We start from the raw sequence: 16,017 nt of genomic DNA, 5'->3' as shown, positions 1-16,017 counted from the left end.
CGGCGTTGGCATGACAATGTGATGCTCCAGATTTTCCGCTACAAGTGCAAGCTGTGAAAACGAAGAGAAAAATGCATTTAAAATTGATTGGGTAAAAATGTAATCTGTGCATACTACATGCTCAATATGATGGGCCATAAAAATTAGAAATACAAATTACAATTGAGATGGCTGGAGAACAAAATAAATTACAATACAGAGACCCTTCTAAATTACATTCTAATAAGCTTTACATGAGTATTTGTTTTCGCTTACAATTTTAAAATCTAAGCTTGTTTCTTTAATAAGAGAATCTAATGTATAGGGCTTTGAATACCAACTCGATTTATTTCCACTGTAAACTTGATTTTAGCTCATACTTCAACACAGTTTGAGAAGTCAGATTGATGGAATATTATATTTTCTAACTTCGACAATAACATTTCTGCTGTTAATTTTCATAAATATCAAAAATTTTGAATAATACTTTGAACTATGATAGAAAGATGAAGGATTTTCGTAATGAGATTTGCCGCCGGGAAAGACACTAGAAAATTTTTTAAATCATGTTTCAATATATATTAATCAAATCATTAGAAAGGTTTTGACATTTTCAATAATGATTTAAATAGTATTAGTATTGGCATTCACATATAATTTCAGAAGTTGTTTTTTTTTTTCAATTCCTAATAAAATATAGTCCTTAAACTTCGGCGTCATAATAAACTGCAAGTTAAGCGGTTTGTTACTTCTTGTGGATATTAATATCAGCGGTAAAAGATTTTATTATAAGGCGTATATCCAATATGATATGTATTTACATACTTGTAGCTGATTTACATTCCGTCGGCAATTGAGGAGCTTATATGTATATGAATATTAAAAATACACAAACATTTGTTCTTACCACTTTTTAATTCGAATGTGTAATCCAAGGGTAGCTCATGAATTGTTTTTTAATGGTTGTTTTGTTTTTTAAAGCACTTTTCTGTGTATCAGTAAATATGACATTTGCAGCGCATTTTGCATTTCGGACATATTTCAACTGATTTGCATTTGTTTATTGTTAATTTGAATTCGATGTGGAAACAGTAATTTTAATAATCATAAACTGCGGAATTCGCACGTGAATATTTAAAATTTTCACGCAACTTTTACGGCAGCGCACACACACAAGTCGGTCGCTTGGAGCAGCATCGGCAGTAGCCAGAGCTGAAACCGAAGCGTACACAAAAACATTTGCTCGCACACTCAATGAAAATATTTTCGCTAAATCCACAAATGCCAAATTCCATAAATTCTTTTGAGTTACCCGCGCGGCGGCTGTGGCGGCGGCGGCGGTGGCAACGACAACGACAACGGCTGCGACGACGATGCTCAGATGAGCTTTACATACGTGTGGATATATCTTTAAAGCATTATAGTCACTTGAGATGCATCAAATAGATGGCGGCTAGTTGGCAGGAGAAATCTTTTAATTGCTACCGCATGCATCGACAACAAGCTCGAGCTGCACTTGCGGCGATCGCTCACTTTTCACGTTGCCACACAATGACGACCACGACGATGATGACGACAACGACGACGTCGACGGGGGCTCGGAAGCTGGGGACTCGCTGCCAGCTGACGAGCTTCTACACAATTCGTGAATGAAGAAGTTATGTACCGCCGCTCGATTGGAAGACGCGCGCATTCGCTGTGCGGAGACAATAGCAACTGGCTGGCGAGTCACAGTTGGGCCCAAAAGTTGCTCAATGCAGTGCCAGCAGCAGCAACGGAAGCAGCAGCTGCGCAGGAAACGCACAAACAAAATGGCATAAAGTGCAGGCCGACTCGCTCATTAACGCAGCCACTGTGTGTGTGCGAACGAGACGACTACTGTGTATCCATGAGTGTGTGCTTGTGTTTGTGTCTCAGCACCGCCCATTTCTTTGTTGGTGTGCGTTCCACGCTCTATTGAGGATAAATATGCGGGCAGGGGTTGCAGTGCGGGTGTCTGGGTTAACGATGCCGCGGTGTGAAAATAAAATGGAGTGCGTCTCAATTTTGTCTTGAAGTAGACAGCGACTCTGTTCTGCTGCCGTTCTTCTGTTCAGTATGCTCTGCTCTGTTTGTCGTTCTGTTGTCTGATTTTAAAGTTCGTTTGCCGATAGCGCAATGCATGCACGCACACACAAACACACAGAGATTATTGAAAGGAATTCGTCCTTTTGTTCGGCCGAAAAGTATTTCTCAACTGTGTCAACAGTGTTCCAGTTGGGTACAACGTGACGTATTGATAATAATCTGCTTGGAAGTGTATACAATTTATTGTGTTTTTGTTTTGCTTGTCGAGTAGGTGCACTTGTGCGATAAGTTGCATGTCTCAACGGTATTTCAGTAAATTTTCGTTGCACAGGTAAAAGATTGAAATGGATTAACTGAAGTAGCTTTCAGTTAAATCTTGGCTGGATTTTTTTGATAATGCCAATAAATGAGTATTGGAGATCCTTTGACAACTTGAGTTTTGTTTACCATACATAGCTTTACAATAAATGTTCAATATGTGTCCATTACATTAAAACGGCATATTTTATTTTTCGTAATATTTAGGCTCAAGTTATCAAATAATTATAGATTTTCTATATCAACTAACAGTTGCTTTGTAGCTGCACAAGAGTTAGTTTTCCTTTTCTGACTAATTATAGACTAGACATTTTCTCTAGAACTGTCCATATTCACATCTGAATTATTCACCTTTAGGACCAAATAAAATATATTAGATAACCACCAAATCCTTTTGAAATCATGTTTAATGATATCTCTCTGCAACATAATAGAAAAGACACCATCGGGATAAAGTACAAACACACTCGCAAAGATTTATTTGATACCGTTCATTTAAACCAATTAGACTCTATACAGTCTTTACAGTTCTCGTTGTTATACAACTTTGCAGCATGAAAGTTTTGTGAGGCAGAGTATAAACATAAAAATAGGCAAGGGTCTACAGAAACCGAACAGAAATTTGTTAACTGAACGCACACAGTTTGGAAAGTCATAAGGAAATTAAATTAAAAGTTCGAATTGTATTCAATTATTTTCAATTAAAGGCTCAATGTTTAAGGTGTTAGCCGTTTGGGATCACGTGGGAACATTGATGTTTTCCGAATGTTGTCCAATCCCAGATATAACATGACGACGCGTTCCATACCGATGCCACCGCCAGCATGAGGTGGGCAGCCATATCGGAACGATTCAATATAAGCCGCAATTTTTGAAATATCTGTAAAAAGAGAATTCAAATGAAAGGTTTTTTTATTGATAATCTTTAATGTGAGGATTACTTACCAATGCCATGGTGCTTTGCACGTTCAATTAAGTACTCTGGGTCGTGTATGCGCTGTGCGCCAGACAGAATTTCTTCGCCCCGCATGAACATATCGTATGAGTTCGAATAGATAGGATTATTGGGATCAGGCATTGTATAAAAGGGACGTATCGCCAATGGGAACTTATCCAATATGTAAAAATCGGTGTCGTATTTGGCTTTTACCAAACGGCCGAGCAGCTTCTCATTGGGTGTTGACAAATCCTCCTCGTCGCCGGTCTCCACACCAGCTTCGCGCAGCATAGCGACGCCTTCTGAAAACTGCAATATAAGCGGTGGTTCCAAGAACTTGAAAGGCTCCACTCTATATTGCTGTCCAACAGCTTCGATTTCCCGGCTATACTTGTCGCGCAACCCCTTGAAGATAGCGGTGAAGGTGTTGCCAATGGTGTGTAACACTTCATGATAGTGATACTTGAATGCCATCTCCAAATCAAGCCCCACAAATTCGGTCAAATGCCTATGTGTGTTTGAGTCCTCAGCGCGGAAAACAGCGCCCACTGTAAACACCTTATCAAAATCAGCTGCGATAGCCATTTGCTTGTAGAGTTGTGGTGATTGAGCCAGATATGCTGAATCCTTAAAGTAGCTTACAGTAAAGACATTGGCACCACCCTCACTAGCTGCGGATATAATCTTGGGCGTATGAATTTCAGTGAATCCTTTTTCGGTAAGAATATCGCGAAACAGACGACATACACCAGCTTCAAGGCGAAATATTGCCTGATTTGCTGGCGTTCTCAGATCGAGCACACGGTTATCCAGCCTCGTATCCTGATTCACGCGAATGTTGAGACTCTCAACATCATCTGGATTTTCAGGGCGTGCTGCATCTTCAATCTGTAGTGGCAGCTGAGCCTTTGCCTGCGAGATGACAAAAATCTGTTCGATGCACAGCTCCAATAATTGCTCGGTACATGATTCAATCTTGTTTGGCACCGACACTGGTTTTGCCTGAATATCAATAATGCTCTCCCTTGGTATGCTGCAAATGCCACAGAGCTATGTAAGTAAATTATAGGAACTCTCTGGCGAGACATGCACTTACTTGCCGGCAAATTTGACCATCTGCTTGGAAACGACATCACCAACTGCCAGGATGCACTGCACCGTGCTGCTCTGCTGACGTAAAACGAGGAAACACTGTTTGCCCTTGGCACGAGAAGTATGCACACGTCCCCGCACCCAGACCAAGCCCTTGCCTACATGATTACTCAGTTCGTGCACATCTACAAAGTTGCGTTCCGTCCGCTTGTCCTTAGACTGTATCAGCTCAGAGACACCATATAAACCCACAGCGGTATCAACTGCATTATCGCCGGCCGAACCATCAGCAGCAACAGTGGTTGCAGTCTCTGCCTTCTGCTCAGCTTTCTATCGAGATAATGGCGTGTTAGTAAAACAGAAACAAAAAAATGTATAAGAACATATGTATGTGCGTTATCGGGCAAGCTGCACGCCACGTACACAAACTTACTTTTGCTGCCTTTGCTTGTTTCTTCGCTGCCTTTTTGGAGACTTGCTCCTGACCCACAACGGCTACATTCTCCTTGTCCTCGACCATTTTGGAATGCACGAAAACGGCTGTGAAATAAATCAGCAAATAATTTGTTTAGTATCGTACATAAATTCATAAACCGCAGCTGATAAGCAACAGGCGAGGGACGTTGTATGTCTGTGTTACCAAGAGATCAACTATTGCGTCACATATGTATATATAAATAGAATTTAGCACAGCGTCTACTTTTGCATGTAATTGCAATTTAGATCAGCTCGCTTCCGGCTTTTTGCGTCAGTTCAATCACCCACACGCATTGCTCTTCAGCCCTTTGTGACGCGTTTGCATATAGTCCGAGGCTTATTGTCTCTATGCGGCTGACACACACACATAACCTAAACGAGTGACGCATGCACAGCTTTCACGCGTCCACTGACACTATTTCACACACAATTTATCAATGACTATGACACTTTCAAGTTGTAATAAGTGCATCACTTGCTATACTTTACCTTTTTAATACAAAAAAAGCGAATTGATTACACCAGGCTAGAGAGATGTTGCAGCATGCTCGCAGAGCTGGGGCTATCGAAGAAATCTAGTCGCGATGTATACTCGCAGTCTGGCAACCCTGTCAAAACATCGATATTCCTAAAAGTTATCGTTGTATGACTTTATTGTCATCTGTAATTTACTTTTCCAGAAGAATTTGTTGTGAATAAGGTAGACGTTGGTATTTTCCATATATACTTCGTAAGGAACATTAAAAAGGTAAGTGTTGTACTTCTCGGGTGCAAAAAGGTTCATTTTGGGCATACAGAATTGTCGGACGGTTAATAAATACGTGTTCTTCCCTTAAAATTTGATCCATTTTTTACCAAATGGTGAGTCACCACTTAGTATCGGCAGCTGCAATTTTTCAAGAAGTTTGCTCTCCTTTATTGCGTAGATAGTGGATGTACATATGTACATACATACATGTGTATGTATATATTTGAAATAAGAACATGGTGACGCCAGTGGCTTCTTGAGTGAGCAACCAAACCTCGGAAGTCGCTCACATCAAACTCGCAAAACTGGCCATAACAAAAATATGAGTGGCCGTGAGACCGTGTGGAGGCACGCAATGTTTATGATTTGCAAACGCAAAATAAGACTAATTGCACTTCAAATAGACCGCTTAGCGACAGCCAACTCCTGGCACAACAATTAATTTTGTAGTTGTGTTCAGCCACGAAAGTGTTGCTTTTAATTTAATTAGCACCAGCACTAACAGATTAGATGTGCCATACTTTGTAGTACATATTGCTTTTAATATAATTGATGCCCCTTAAGTTTTACTATTCTATCATGTTTATCCTTTTCAGGTAACTTGTCCAGAAACCTGCTTAGAAACCAGCTATACCTGATAAAATGCATGGTGAGTGTGCTAGCAAAGACAATGCTAACTAACAGATTCTTGGGTTTACTTTGCAGCATATTTAGTGCGTTAGAGAACACGCACCTACACAAACATTGTAACAACAGTTGAGCAAATTCGCCAAAAAAGCAGCAATGTCTTGGCAAAGTGTACCACAATACCCGCAGTACCAAGGTTTACTTTAATTTAATTCTTTTAGTTGTTATCTAAATCATTTGGTTCTGCTTATCCGTTTCGCATGCTTTCATCTTGTTTTTACAAGCTTCGTTTTGTCTGCCATTGTTTTTCATTGTTTACGTTAGTATTGATGTTCTGCCTGCTTTTGTTTAGCAATTCAGTGATTATTCCAGACGCATACGAAATTGAGATTTCTATAAACACACTAAAGTTCAGGTTATTCAAAAGGAGCTCTTATTTTTCCTTGTTCATTTTGGGTATATGTTTGCATGTCTGAGCATCAATTTGTAATTTTTTTATTTTCGTTCATATAGATTAAAGAAACTAAAGGTTTTTGAGTACTTTAAATAGCTCCAGACTTGCGACTCACAGTAAATAATGTGCAGGTCCATATTACGGGACCGCATATATGTCTTTCCATTCTATAGAACATAAACATCACATTCATAGGCACGAAGTGTTTTTTAAAATGTATTTTTCAATTTAACAGATCCCAATCAACAATATTTTGGAGGCGGTGGCTATCCTCCACCAGGTGGCTATCCACCTCAAGGGGGATATCCGCCCCAAGGCGGTTATCCACCCCAGGGTGGCTATGCTCCACAAGGTGGATACCCAGGTGGTTATCCACAAGGTGGATATCCACCACAAGGAGGATATCCTCCACAAGGGGCATATGCGCCTCAACCCGGCTTCGTTCAACCCCCTTCTGGATATGGGGCCTACGATGATCCCGAGAGTCAGCCCAAGAATTTCGCCTTTGACGATCAAAGCATTCGCAGAGGATTCATACGAAAAGTGTATATGATCTTAATGGTAAGCACCTTGTGGTGATTTAAAACATCCAATAACTCTTTAACTAATTGTCTTTCGTTTCCAATTATTAATCAGGGCCAACTCATCGTCACCTTTGGCGCTGTTTCACTCTTTGTATTCCACGACGGTACCAAACAATTTGCCGCTAGGAATCCTTGGCTGTTCTGGGTGGCTCTGGCCGTGATGCTTATTACAATGCTGAGCATGGCTTGCTGCGATAGCGTGCGACGCCAGACACCGACCAACTTCATCTTCTTAGGATTATTTACGTTGGCTCAATCGTTCTTATGTGGTGTTACAGCTGGTCGTTTTAATTCGACAGAGGTATTTTTAATGCATAGTATATCAATGCTATATGGATTAACTAATTTTGTAAATTATTTTCAGGTTCTAATGGCTGTGGGAATTACAGCAGCTGTTTGCTTAGCTTTGACCCTTTTCGCCATGCAGACAAAATATGATTTCACAATGATGGGCGGAATTCTTGTCGCTTGTTTGGTGGTCTTCATGTTATTTGGTATAATAGCCATGTTTTTCCCAGGCAGAGTAATTACACTTGTCTATGCCTCCATCGGCGCTCTACTATTTTCGGTTTATCTAATCTATGACACTCAAATGATGATGGGCGGCGATCACAAGTATTCGATTAGTCCGGAAGAGTATATTTTTGCTGCTTTGAATCTCTATTTGGATATTATTAATATTTTCCTCTACATTCTTACTATAATTGGCGCTTCGCGAGACTAATTTCAATTGCCGCGCATTTCAAAAATTTGATTACAGAAATCAAGCAATGCAACGTAGCTACAACTTGCTTATTAATATTATTTGGCACTAAAATTGCATTACCAAATTCTATAAAATGTGGAAATTTCCAACTTCAGCTATATCTCATTTGTTACACAGCAAACTTGCTTAGATCTTAAACTTTGTGAATTTTTATTTTCTGAGTTACCTTTTTCGACTAAAAAACTGTTTCGAAATTATTGAATTATATTTTGAGTTGACATTTTCGTTATGTGGATGGAGTATTATGTTGTTTAAGGCCTATGCTTAGCTCCCAAGTATGCAGAAGTCTGTTTATGTTTTAATATGCAGTATAGGCCTTCGGTTTAGCATGAATAAGTTACTTAAATTTTTTGTTTGTTATATATTTTGGAACATGCTTTGAAAGTGCTCAAGAATTGTTTCCATACGAACTTACCTGATTGAATATTAAAACCAAAAAATTATATTACATGCAACAATAAAAACAATTACTGAATATACATACATATATGTACAATATTTACTATACAAGTTTGTATAAGCAATGTTGCTTGCAGCTCTTGTTAAGCACTAAATTCGTATTCAGAGATGTAAGGCAAATGAAACATTGTAACTAGCAGTGTAATAGTCAAGAATAAAGGGCATATATTTATTTATTTATAATGAAACCCGCTCATTGTGTTTTATATACTATATACTTTGAATCAACTGCACAAATCGAACGACTATGAGTAAAGAAACGGGCAATGTACTACTTATAGGTCTTCTTTGGCTGAAACTCAACCAGGGGCGTTGTCGGCTCCGATTAGAAACTGAGCTCGTCAGTCGCCAGATGGAGTTGCTTGTGAATGCTTTCGCTTAGTGTTTTAAAATTAATATTTACTTAGCATAATCAACGCGCCTACCACACACACAGACACACCATCACACTACTACTATCAGTTCGAGTGTCTAAGTTACTGTTATCTCGCGATAAGTCTGCCACTACCAAATATTTGGAAATTGTGCCGGCACACCTGGCGACTGACTGCCCAACCACCTGGTGTGTGTGTGTCACCTCCACAGTTTTAGTTCGAATCTTCGAGCAACGCGATCGAAAAAGGCTACCGGGCATACTACAATATATTTTTAATAAGGTCATATAAATTTGGTCATTTATACAAGTACTTGCGACAAATTATATTCATTGCAATCAAATGTACCAATATCAAGGTAAGCTTTCAAATGTGATGTGGGAGATAAGATTAACCGCATCTAGCTATATCGGTACATATATATGTACTTGCATATATGTATGTATAAGGTATTTCCCTGCTAGTAAATAAGTAGAAAGACCTTAACACATACAATACCCTTTCCATATATAGTGTGGAATTTCCACTAGAAAGCGCGATCTTTAAACTTTACTCTGTTTTGATTATGTTTCTATTATGAAATATTTATGCATATGTGGAGCAACGATTGCTTCATTCACCTTTGTTGTGGGGAGAAAAAGCTTTTCCACATACACGTATTTACCTGTGTGTTTGTTAGCTTGATTTCTTCTTTCTTATCAAATGCATTGATAAGACAAGCTATCTGTGTGATTCAGAATGGTTCAAATATACTACTATATATAGCAATGTAACAATTACCAATATAGCTTTTATATACACATATATATGTACGATATTGTGGGACTATAATAAATTGAACTGTAGTGACGCACAAAAAAAGAACAAAAACACCTTTCGCTGTTATCTATAACAGCAGTCGGGCAGAGTTTTAGGTGTGTGTGATAAGTTTTAGCTTAATCTTCATATGGACGTTAAATGGACACCTGAGCGCTTTTTCAGGCAATTTCCGCAACTCGAACGACTAAGACGTACATATTAAATAAAACCACTTTAGACGAACGCGTTTCTGGAACGGCAATGAGCAATCATTTTCAATATGGTGAAGCAGTCCCTATTAATCATAAAAATGATGTGAATTTTTCGAATTTAATTTTCCAGCAGGTGACAACAATGGCGCCTATCCGGATGCGGAGGCGGACAAGAACTTTTCATTCGATGATCAGAGCATACGAAAAGGATTCATCCGCAAAGTCTACCTCATTTTAATGGTAAGTGTTGTTGGAATACAAAAGATATATGTTAACATCAATAACTGGTTACCCTCAGTGCCAACTTCTGATCACTTTTGGATTCGTAAGCGTTTTCACGTTCTCGAAAGCCACACAGGACTGGACTATGCAGCATCCGTCGCTCTTCTGGATTGCTCTGGCAGTGCTCATAGTGACCATGATCTGCATGGCCTGCTGTGAGAGCGTGCGCCGAAAGACGCCAATTAATTTCATCTTCCTGTTCCTCTTCACGCTGGCCGAATCCTTTTTGCTGGGCATAGTTGCCGGACAATATCAGGCTGATGAGGTCCTGATGGCTGTCGGCATCACGGCAGCTGTGAGCTTAGGACTGACGCTGTTTGCACTGCAAACAAAATACGATTTCACGATGTGTGGAGGAGTGTTGGTCGCCTGCCTGGTGGTCTTCATCATTTTCGGCATCATTGCTATCTTCATACCTGGAAAGATCATCGGACTTGTCTACGCCTCGTTGGGTGCTCTGCTCTTCTCCGTTTATTTGGTGTACGACACGCAACTGATGCTCGGTGGGAATCATAAGTACTCGATCAGTCCGGAGGAGTACATTTTTGCAGCTCTGAATCTTTATCTGGACATCATCAACATCTTCATGTACATACTTACCATTATTGGGCTTGCTCGCAACTAAATGGGAGCTCACCTAATCTATTTATTATATAAGCTAACCGAGATTACGTGCTAGTGTCGAGTGGAGAACGACACGAAAGAAATAAAACTAAACAACGAATTCAACATGTGTGCAGTGTTCAGCTTAGAAAACTACAACCGCGCTGCTATTCTTCTATTTTGTACCAGCTATTGTCGCCCTAACGATCTCCCGGCGTGCCTCGGGCCTTGTCTGCGCAGCAGTGTCCAATTAATTAAAACACATGAAAAGCCATAATGTAATTATGTCCAATTGAAATTCGGCTCGTCAGCACAGGCGGCCCAGAGTCGGGGCCAGCTTTTCTGGGCCTTGGTGAATGCACCCTTCCGGATGCGCCACTGGTGTAGTCTCCGCAATCAAATCGGCTCGCCAATTCCTTGGCTGGAAGTGCGCAAGGTTTTCATTTAGTTTGGCGAGCGCGTTTGATTTGGGTGCGCAGCAGTTGGAAAACAGATCAACTTTCTCATACAATCCACATATACATATGGATTTCGATGAAGTACTTAAGGAGGTGGGATCTTTTGGCTTGTATCAAAAGATCATTATATGTTCGGTCCTACTGCCAGCTGCATTGCCATGCGCTTTTCACGCCTACAGGTGGGTGACCTCCAAAGTCATCCTTAGACTGAACAGTTTCTGCCTTTTTACGTTGGCAGTTATTCAGTTTAGAATACTGGACACCCAGTCCCACCGAATCCTTTTCATTCATCTTTTGTTACTGACCGTGTACGACGCAGTCAGCTGTTTATTGCAGCCACGCCCACACATTGGTGTCGCATTCCCGAGCTGGAGCCATGGACGCAGGATTACGTAACGCTGGTCAAGAATCTGAGTATACCACGACATGCCAATGGCGAATACGCCGAGTGTTCTATGTACCTAAGGAATTATAGCGATCTGGTGCGCTATCTCGAGTATCGAACGCCATACGATCTACAGCGGGAACAGTCTATGCACATGGGAAGAACTGATAAGATACGCACTGTGCCATGCCAGCATGGCTGGCACTATGATAAGTCCATGTATCCCAACACTGTGGTTCAGGAGGTGGGTAGCAAATAATCCATTATATTATACAACTCTAAGTTGTTTCTCTTGGCAGTGGAACCTAGTCTGCGACAAGAGCTTATACGTAACCCTGGCGCTGGTCATTTTTGGTATTGGGGGATTGGTGGGTAATTATGTGTTTGGTTATCTGCAGGATTTCTGGGGTCGCCGGCCCTCCTTCTATGCTTATTTACTGCTGGAGATCGTGGCTTGTGCAGCTAGTGCTTTCGCCTGGAACTATTATTCCTGGCTGGGATTTCGTTTCGTTGTGGGTCTGACAGTACCAGCAATTCTGGCCAGTCCCTATGTTCTGGGTGAGTTTCCAATGGATTTCTCTACCATGCTATTAATGTGCTCTTTAAAGCTATCGAGCTGGTGGGTCCCGATCGTCGAGTCTTCTGCACCATTGTGTCCAATATAGCCTACTCCCTGGGTCTCGTCCTGCTAGCCGGAGTTGTGTATGTGATTCGGGATTGGCGTTATTTGACCTTGGCGGTTTCTCTACCGCTACTCATGCTGTTTTCCTGCTTCTTTGTAATGCCCGAATCGCCGCGATGGTTAATGGCGGTTGGAAAGCCAAAGCGTGCGGCTCGAATCCTCAAGATTATCGCACGAGTGAATGGTGTCCGCGTATCCAATGAGTTTGTAACGAATCTTCAGCAGAAGCTGGTGTGTCCAAAGCCAGCGGAAATGCATTATGGCATTTTGGATCTATTTCGCGGCACTAACATGCGTCGCAAGACACTGATCATCACATTAATTTGGTTTGCCAACACCAGCGTATATGTGGGCCTCAGTTACTACGCACCCGCTCTTGGTGGTGATGAGATCTGGAACTTCTTCCTGGCTGGCGCTGTCGAGCTGCCCACGTACCTGTTGCTCTGGCCGGGCTTGAGCTACTTTGGACGACGATGGATACTCTTCATCTCGATGCTGGTGGGAGGCGTAGCCTGTGTGGCTACGTTGCTGTATCAACAGAGAGCAGATATCATGTTGCTGCTCTACTGCATCGGAAAAATGGGAATATCATCTGCATTTGTGGTGCTACCGTTGCTGGCCTCCGAGCTCTATCCGACTGTGGTACGTGGACTGGGCATGAGCTTTAGCTCGGTGATTGCAATGATTGGACCCATCGTCATCCCCATAATCAACCACATGGTAAGTTAATTCCCCAATCCCTAACAAGCATTCAAGTCATGGACATTCCTCCCGCAGGGTCAGCACATGCTGGTACTGCCATTGATCATAATGGGCGGACTGCTCATAATTGGCGGTTTTGCCAGCCTCTTCCTGCCCGAGACGCGTGGTCGCAATCTGCCACAGACTTTGGAGGAGGGCGAGGCGGTGCCGCTGAGTTTTCTGCTTTGCTGCTGCGTGGAGAGCGGTAAGGTGACAAATGCAAGACGCATGCCCCCCACAACGGATGCTCGTCGACTAACCACTGCCCCTGCACCCTGTAAGGTGGTTTGCAGTATTTGTAATAAGGAAATGCGCACATTATAACTAAGTATAAGAATGTGGTACTGAAATAAATTCATTTTATTACAGTTTCAATTTATAACCAAACTGATGGCTTTTCATCTCAGCCTCAAAGTAGGCTACACATTTTTCCAACTACTCATCATCGTTGCCTCCAATGCTGTCATTTATAGCGGAAATCGTATCATTAAAATATACATAAAGGACAATGACTGCAATAGTTAGTCCTTGAAGTATTTGTAGCTACAAGAAAAATCCATAAATGCTTGCTAATTCATTATTTTCATTGCACTTACCAATGCAAAATGTGCCACATCAAAGCGTAGTACGGAGCAGAATTTGAAATTGAAAGCGCTGCACAAAATGTTTCGCATGTCCTTAACAACTGAACGCATGTCCTTGGGCATCCATTCTCTTTGGCTCAGTGACAATTTGAGATGCTCCAAAAATTTGGAACGCTGCAAACAATAGAAGCTTAGCTAATCAGTCGCATTCAATATGCATCATTTTTATTTTTATATTGTTCGCTATAAATCTTTAAATGCATTGTTATCAGTTATATATATATATATATATATATATATATATATATATATATATATATATATATATATATATATATATACCCCAGCTAACCTGTCAAACGTTGCTCTGATATAAAAATTATTTCCATTGAATATTTTGAAATAACGAATGTATTGTAAGTTTGTGAGAATGAGATCCTCGACAGAAAGGGAGCTGTAGCCGATAAAAACAAAAATACTCTGATTTCTTAAAGGATAAAATGAAATTACGAAAATCAATATTAATTTCGAACAGTAATTGGGATATGCAATATACTTTACGACCTATTCTCATACCTAATTTTTAATGTATATTTATACATTATACATTTATACATTAAAAATTTCCTAAATACGATCGAGCCGTAATTTTAGACACAACAACAAAAATCAATATATGTAAGTTTAGTAAAACCCACCTCTCGTTGCAGTAGCATCTGTGTTAGCAGCAGTCCGATATAGTCGCAAAGGATGCACGCATAGATAAGTATATTGCCGGCATAGAAGACACGGCGCAAAGAACCCTCCAACAATACATACCAGACGTTGTAGTAGTATATATAAATGTAAATGCCGCCGAGCAAACAGTGAGAATTAACCACAAAAAGCAAGATCAGTGAACGTTGCATTGCCTGAAATAGTCTTTCCAGTCTCCCTGCAAGCTGTTCCAACTGTTGGCATTGACGCTGCAGTGCCTCCATCCTGACTGAGCTCCCTGATGTAGCCAACGATGTGGATGCTAGTTCAATTTTTGCATTTTGCTTAGCCATGCAGACGCCCAGCTCTTCTTCCACATCGGTCCGTAAATGCTGCAGCTGATCACAGCTCAGCCAGGACAAAATGTTGAAGAATCTCAAAGCACCACCCAATACATAGTGTGGTATGAAGAGCCCTAATCCGATCATGATGTGTTCGAGGGGCGGCAAAACAAAATCCATTTCGTAAGCTATGTAAAATCCCAAACCAAACAGCACGGACAAGGTAGAGAAAATCAGGGCATAGGCATAGTAGTCCTTCCTGTCATTTCCACTTCCATTGGACTTAAAGGGCAATGTCTTTGCAATGTCATTAGCGGGGCCTATCGATCGTGCGGACGCATAGAAGGCGTAGATAAATACTTTGACTCCCAGTAGCGCCTGAAGGCGTATTAAGCCATGCAGAAATGGAGACATGGATTTGACCAACTGCAGCAATGAGTGTGCCTCAAAATGCTGCACGAGGCAGGCAATGTAAATGCAGCTGAGCACTACGAGTCCAATGACGGGGACGATGGACACTCGAAAACGGTGCGACTTCGCCACGAACCAATGCAGTTGGTAGCCCGTCAATAGCAAAAGGATATTTGTAGTGCGCAGTATGCGTGTGTTGTTCATTTTTAAACTCGCGATGACTGACACAAAACCCCAACATCAGACCACAATTTAGTTCGATTGGCTGCTTTATCTGTGCAGCGATTTGTGAAATGTGCAAAACCATTAGAAAGTAATTTATTAATCATTTAGTTTTTGGTTTTCGAAAGAATCATCGAGCGTGTTAAGGTCACCAAACGCACAGTACTTGTATTTTTGATAGTATTTAGGTCGAAATAAAATATGTGCTATAATATTGGATGCATACTGTTGGATACACAACCATATTCATCTGCAACAAATTATTGCGAATTTAATGTTGTATTATATTTGGCAACATCTTTTAAGAATGTAAAACAATTTTCATAAACTTTAAAATAATTCAATTTAGATTGGATTGTTTGATTAGTCTTTCCATCTATAGATATGTATAGGTAGAGTTGGTCTGATAAGTCGTTTGTTGTTATTTATTTTCGTTCACATAATTTGGAGTACTCCTAGATGCGAAACATGGTATACAACTTCAAATTGATTAATTTTTTATTGATGTTTTTGATATATATATTACTACTATTACTATAATGTACTTATCTACATATGTGTAGTTTATGTTTGTTGTCTATTTCATAGTCAGCCCGTTGATAGTCAAATTAAAAAACATTACAAATATTCGTTCGGCATTTAAATTTGAATAAATCATTTAGGTTGAAGCAATTGATAAAAGAAAACAGCTCGATTCCAGTATTCCATTTACCAGAATAA

The 16,017-nt window shown here is 40.5% G+C and overlaps 5 protein-coding genes across 10 annotated transcripts; 3 read left to right on the top strand and 2 right to left on the bottom strand.

Moving 5' to 3' along the window:
* Window positions 1–3,032: 3,032 nt before the first annotated feature.
* On the bottom strand, window positions 3,033–5,442 carry LOC115633900 (aspartate--tRNA ligase, cytoplasmic). 2 transcript variants are annotated; one of them, XM_030531444.1, is made up of 5 exons: window positions 5,360–5,442; window positions 4,827–4,933; window positions 4,398–4,723; window positions 3,310–4,334; window positions 3,033–3,244 (listed from the first exon to the last, which is right to left on the bottom strand). In XM_030531444.1, exons 2-5 carry the CDS (start codon window positions 4,911–4,913, stop codon window positions 3,081–3,083), a joined length of 1,602 nt encoding a protein of 533 aa, XP_030387304.1. In that variant the 5' UTR covers window positions 4,914–4,933; window positions 5,360–5,442; the 3' UTR covers window positions 3,033–3,080. The 2 variants fall into 2 exon arrangements, with proteins under 2 accessions (XP_030387304.1, XP_030387378.1); XM_030531518.1 differs by lacking the exon at window positions 5,360–5,442 and adding an exon at window positions 5,034–5,220.
* Window positions 5,443–5,524: 82 nt separating this feature from the next.
* Window positions 5,525–8,528, top strand: LOC115634142 (protein lifeguard 1). 3 transcript variants are annotated; one of them, XM_030531755.1, is made up of 5 exons: window positions 5,525–5,618; window positions 6,324–6,441; window positions 6,935–7,260; window positions 7,336–7,584; window positions 7,648–8,528. In XM_030531755.1, exons 2-5 carry the CDS (start codon window positions 6,402–6,404, stop codon window positions 8,005–8,007), a joined length of 975 nt encoding a protein of 324 aa, XP_030387615.1. In that variant the 5' UTR covers window positions 5,525–5,618; window positions 6,324–6,401; the 3' UTR covers window positions 8,008–8,528. The 3 variants fall into 3 exon arrangements, with proteins under 3 accessions (XP_030387615.1, XP_030387774.1, XP_030387688.1); XM_030531914.1 differs by lacking the exon at window positions 6,324–6,441 and adding an exon at window positions 6,215–6,267 and having other exon boundaries at window positions 5,527–5,618; XM_030531828.1 differs by lacking the exon at window positions 5,525–5,618 and adding an exon at window positions 6,231–6,267.
* A 577-nt stretch (window positions 8,529–9,105) lies between these two features.
* LOC115632003 (protein lifeguard 1) lies at window positions 9,106–10,907 on the top strand. 3 transcript variants are annotated; one of them, XM_030528953.1, is made up of 3 exons: window positions 9,106–9,240; window positions 10,023–10,132; window positions 10,191–10,907. In XM_030528953.1, the coding sequence occupies exons 1-3, from the start codon at window positions 9,225–9,227 to the stop codon at window positions 10,797–10,799; spliced, it is 735 nt and encodes a 244-aa protein (XP_030384813.1). In that variant the 5' UTR covers window positions 9,106–9,224; the 3' UTR covers window positions 10,800–10,907. The 3 variants fall into 3 exon arrangements, with proteins under 3 accessions (XP_030384813.1, XP_030384804.1, XP_030384795.1); XM_030528944.1 differs by lacking the exon at window positions 9,106–9,240 and adding an exon at window positions 9,857–9,963 and having other exon boundaries at window positions 10,026–10,132; XM_030528935.1 differs by lacking the exon at window positions 9,106–9,240 and adding an exon at window positions 9,886–9,963.
* A 369-nt stretch (window positions 10,908–11,276) lies between these two features.
* On the top strand, window positions 11,277–13,367 carry LOC115625893 (beta-alanine transporter). The gene is made up of 5 exons (XM_030521160.1): window positions 11,277–11,414; window positions 11,555–11,864; window positions 11,920–12,178; window positions 12,229–13,022; window positions 13,080–13,367. Exons 1-5 carry the CDS (start codon window positions 11,302–11,304, stop codon window positions 13,365–13,367), a joined length of 1,764 nt encoding a protein of 587 aa, XP_030377020.1. The 5' UTR covers window positions 11,277–11,301.
* A 111-nt stretch (window positions 13,368–13,478) lies between these two features.
* On the bottom strand, window positions 13,479–15,279 carry LOC115625812. Its single transcript, XM_030521039.1, has 3 exons — window positions 14,326–15,279; window positions 13,640–13,801; window positions 13,479–13,586 (listed from the first exon to the last, which is right to left on the bottom strand). The coding sequence occupies exons 1-3, from the start codon at window positions 15,277–15,279 to the stop codon at window positions 13,479–13,481; spliced, it is 1,224 nt and encodes a 407-aa protein (XP_030376899.1).
* Window positions 15,280–16,017: the final 738 nt, after the last annotated feature.

This window comes from Scaptodrosophila lebanonensis, unplaced genomic scaffold (assembly GCF_003285725.1).
Source record: "Scaptodrosophila lebanonensis strain 11010-0011.00,11010-0021.00 unplaced genomic scaffold, SlebRS2 tig00000001-arrow-pilon, whole genome shotgun sequence".
Classification (NCBI taxonomy): Eukaryota; Metazoa; Arthropoda; class Insecta; order Diptera; family Drosophilidae; genus Scaptodrosophila; species Scaptodrosophila lebanonensis.
The sequence above is the reverse complement of the archived record's forward strand: the minus strand, read 5'-3'. Positions and strand labels throughout refer to the sequence as shown.

Excerpts from the sequence above, each read along its gene's own strand:
- LOC115625812 (XM_030521039.1), bottom strand. The coding sequence starts at position 15,279 with ATGAACAACACACGCATACTGCGCACTACAAATATCCTTTTGCTATTG. Across the intron at positions 13,802-14,325 it reads AGATGCTACTGCAACGAGAG|CGTTCCAAATTTTTGGAGCA; the intron begins GTGGGTTTTACT and ends TATTGTTTGCAG. Across the intron at positions 13,587-13,639 it reads ATGTGGCACATTTTGCATTG|CTACAAATACTTCAAGGACT; the intron begins GTAAGTGCAATG and ends TTTTTCTTGTAG.
- LOC115633900 (XM_030531444.1), bottom strand. The coding sequence starts at position 4,913 with ATGGTCGAGGACAAGGAGAATGTAGCCGTTGTGGGTCAGGAGCAAGTC. Across the intron at positions 4,335-4,397 it reads ATGGTCAAATTTGCCGGCAA|CATACCAAGGGAGAGCATTA; the intron begins GTAAGTGCATGT and ends TGGCATTTGCAG. Across the intron at positions 3,245-3,309 it reads TGCAAAGCACCATGGCATTG|ATATTTCAAAAATTGCGGCT; the intron begins GTAAGTAATCCT and ends CTCTTTTTACAG.
- LOC115632003 (XM_030528935.1), top strand. The coding sequence starts at position 9,942 with ATGAGCAATCATTTTCAATATG. Across the intron at positions 9,964-10,022 it reads GAGCAATCATTTTCAATATG|CAGGTGACAACAATGGCGCC; the intron begins GTGAAGCAGTCC and ends TTAATTTTCCAG. Across the intron at positions 10,133-10,190 it reads AAGTCTACCTCATTTTAATG|TGCCAACTTCTGATCACTTT; the intron begins GTAAGTGTTGTT and ends GGTTACCCTCAG.
- LOC115634142 (XM_030531755.1), top strand. The coding sequence starts at position 6,402 with ATGTCTTGGCAAAGTGTACCACAATACCCGCAGTACCAAG. Across the intron at positions 6,442-6,934 it reads ACAATACCCGCAGTACCAAG|ATCCCAATCAACAATATTTT; the intron begins GTTTACTTTAAT and ends TCAATTTAACAG. Across the intron at positions 7,261-7,335 it reads AAGTGTATATGATCTTAATG|GGCCAACTCATCGTCACCTT; the intron begins GTAAGCACCTTG and ends ATTATTAATCAG.
- LOC115625893 (XM_030521160.1), top strand. The coding sequence starts at position 11,302 with ATGGATTTCGATGAAGTACTTAAGGAGGTGGGATCTTTTGGCTTGTAT. Across the intron at positions 11,415-11,554 it reads TGCGCTTTTCACGCCTACAG|TCAGCTGTTTATTGCAGCCA; the intron begins GTGGGTGACCTC and ends TGTACGACGCAG. Across the intron at positions 12,179-12,228 it reads GGCCAGTCCCTATGTTCTGG|CTATCGAGCTGGTGGGTCCC; the intron begins GTGAGTTTCCAA and ends TGCTCTTTAAAG.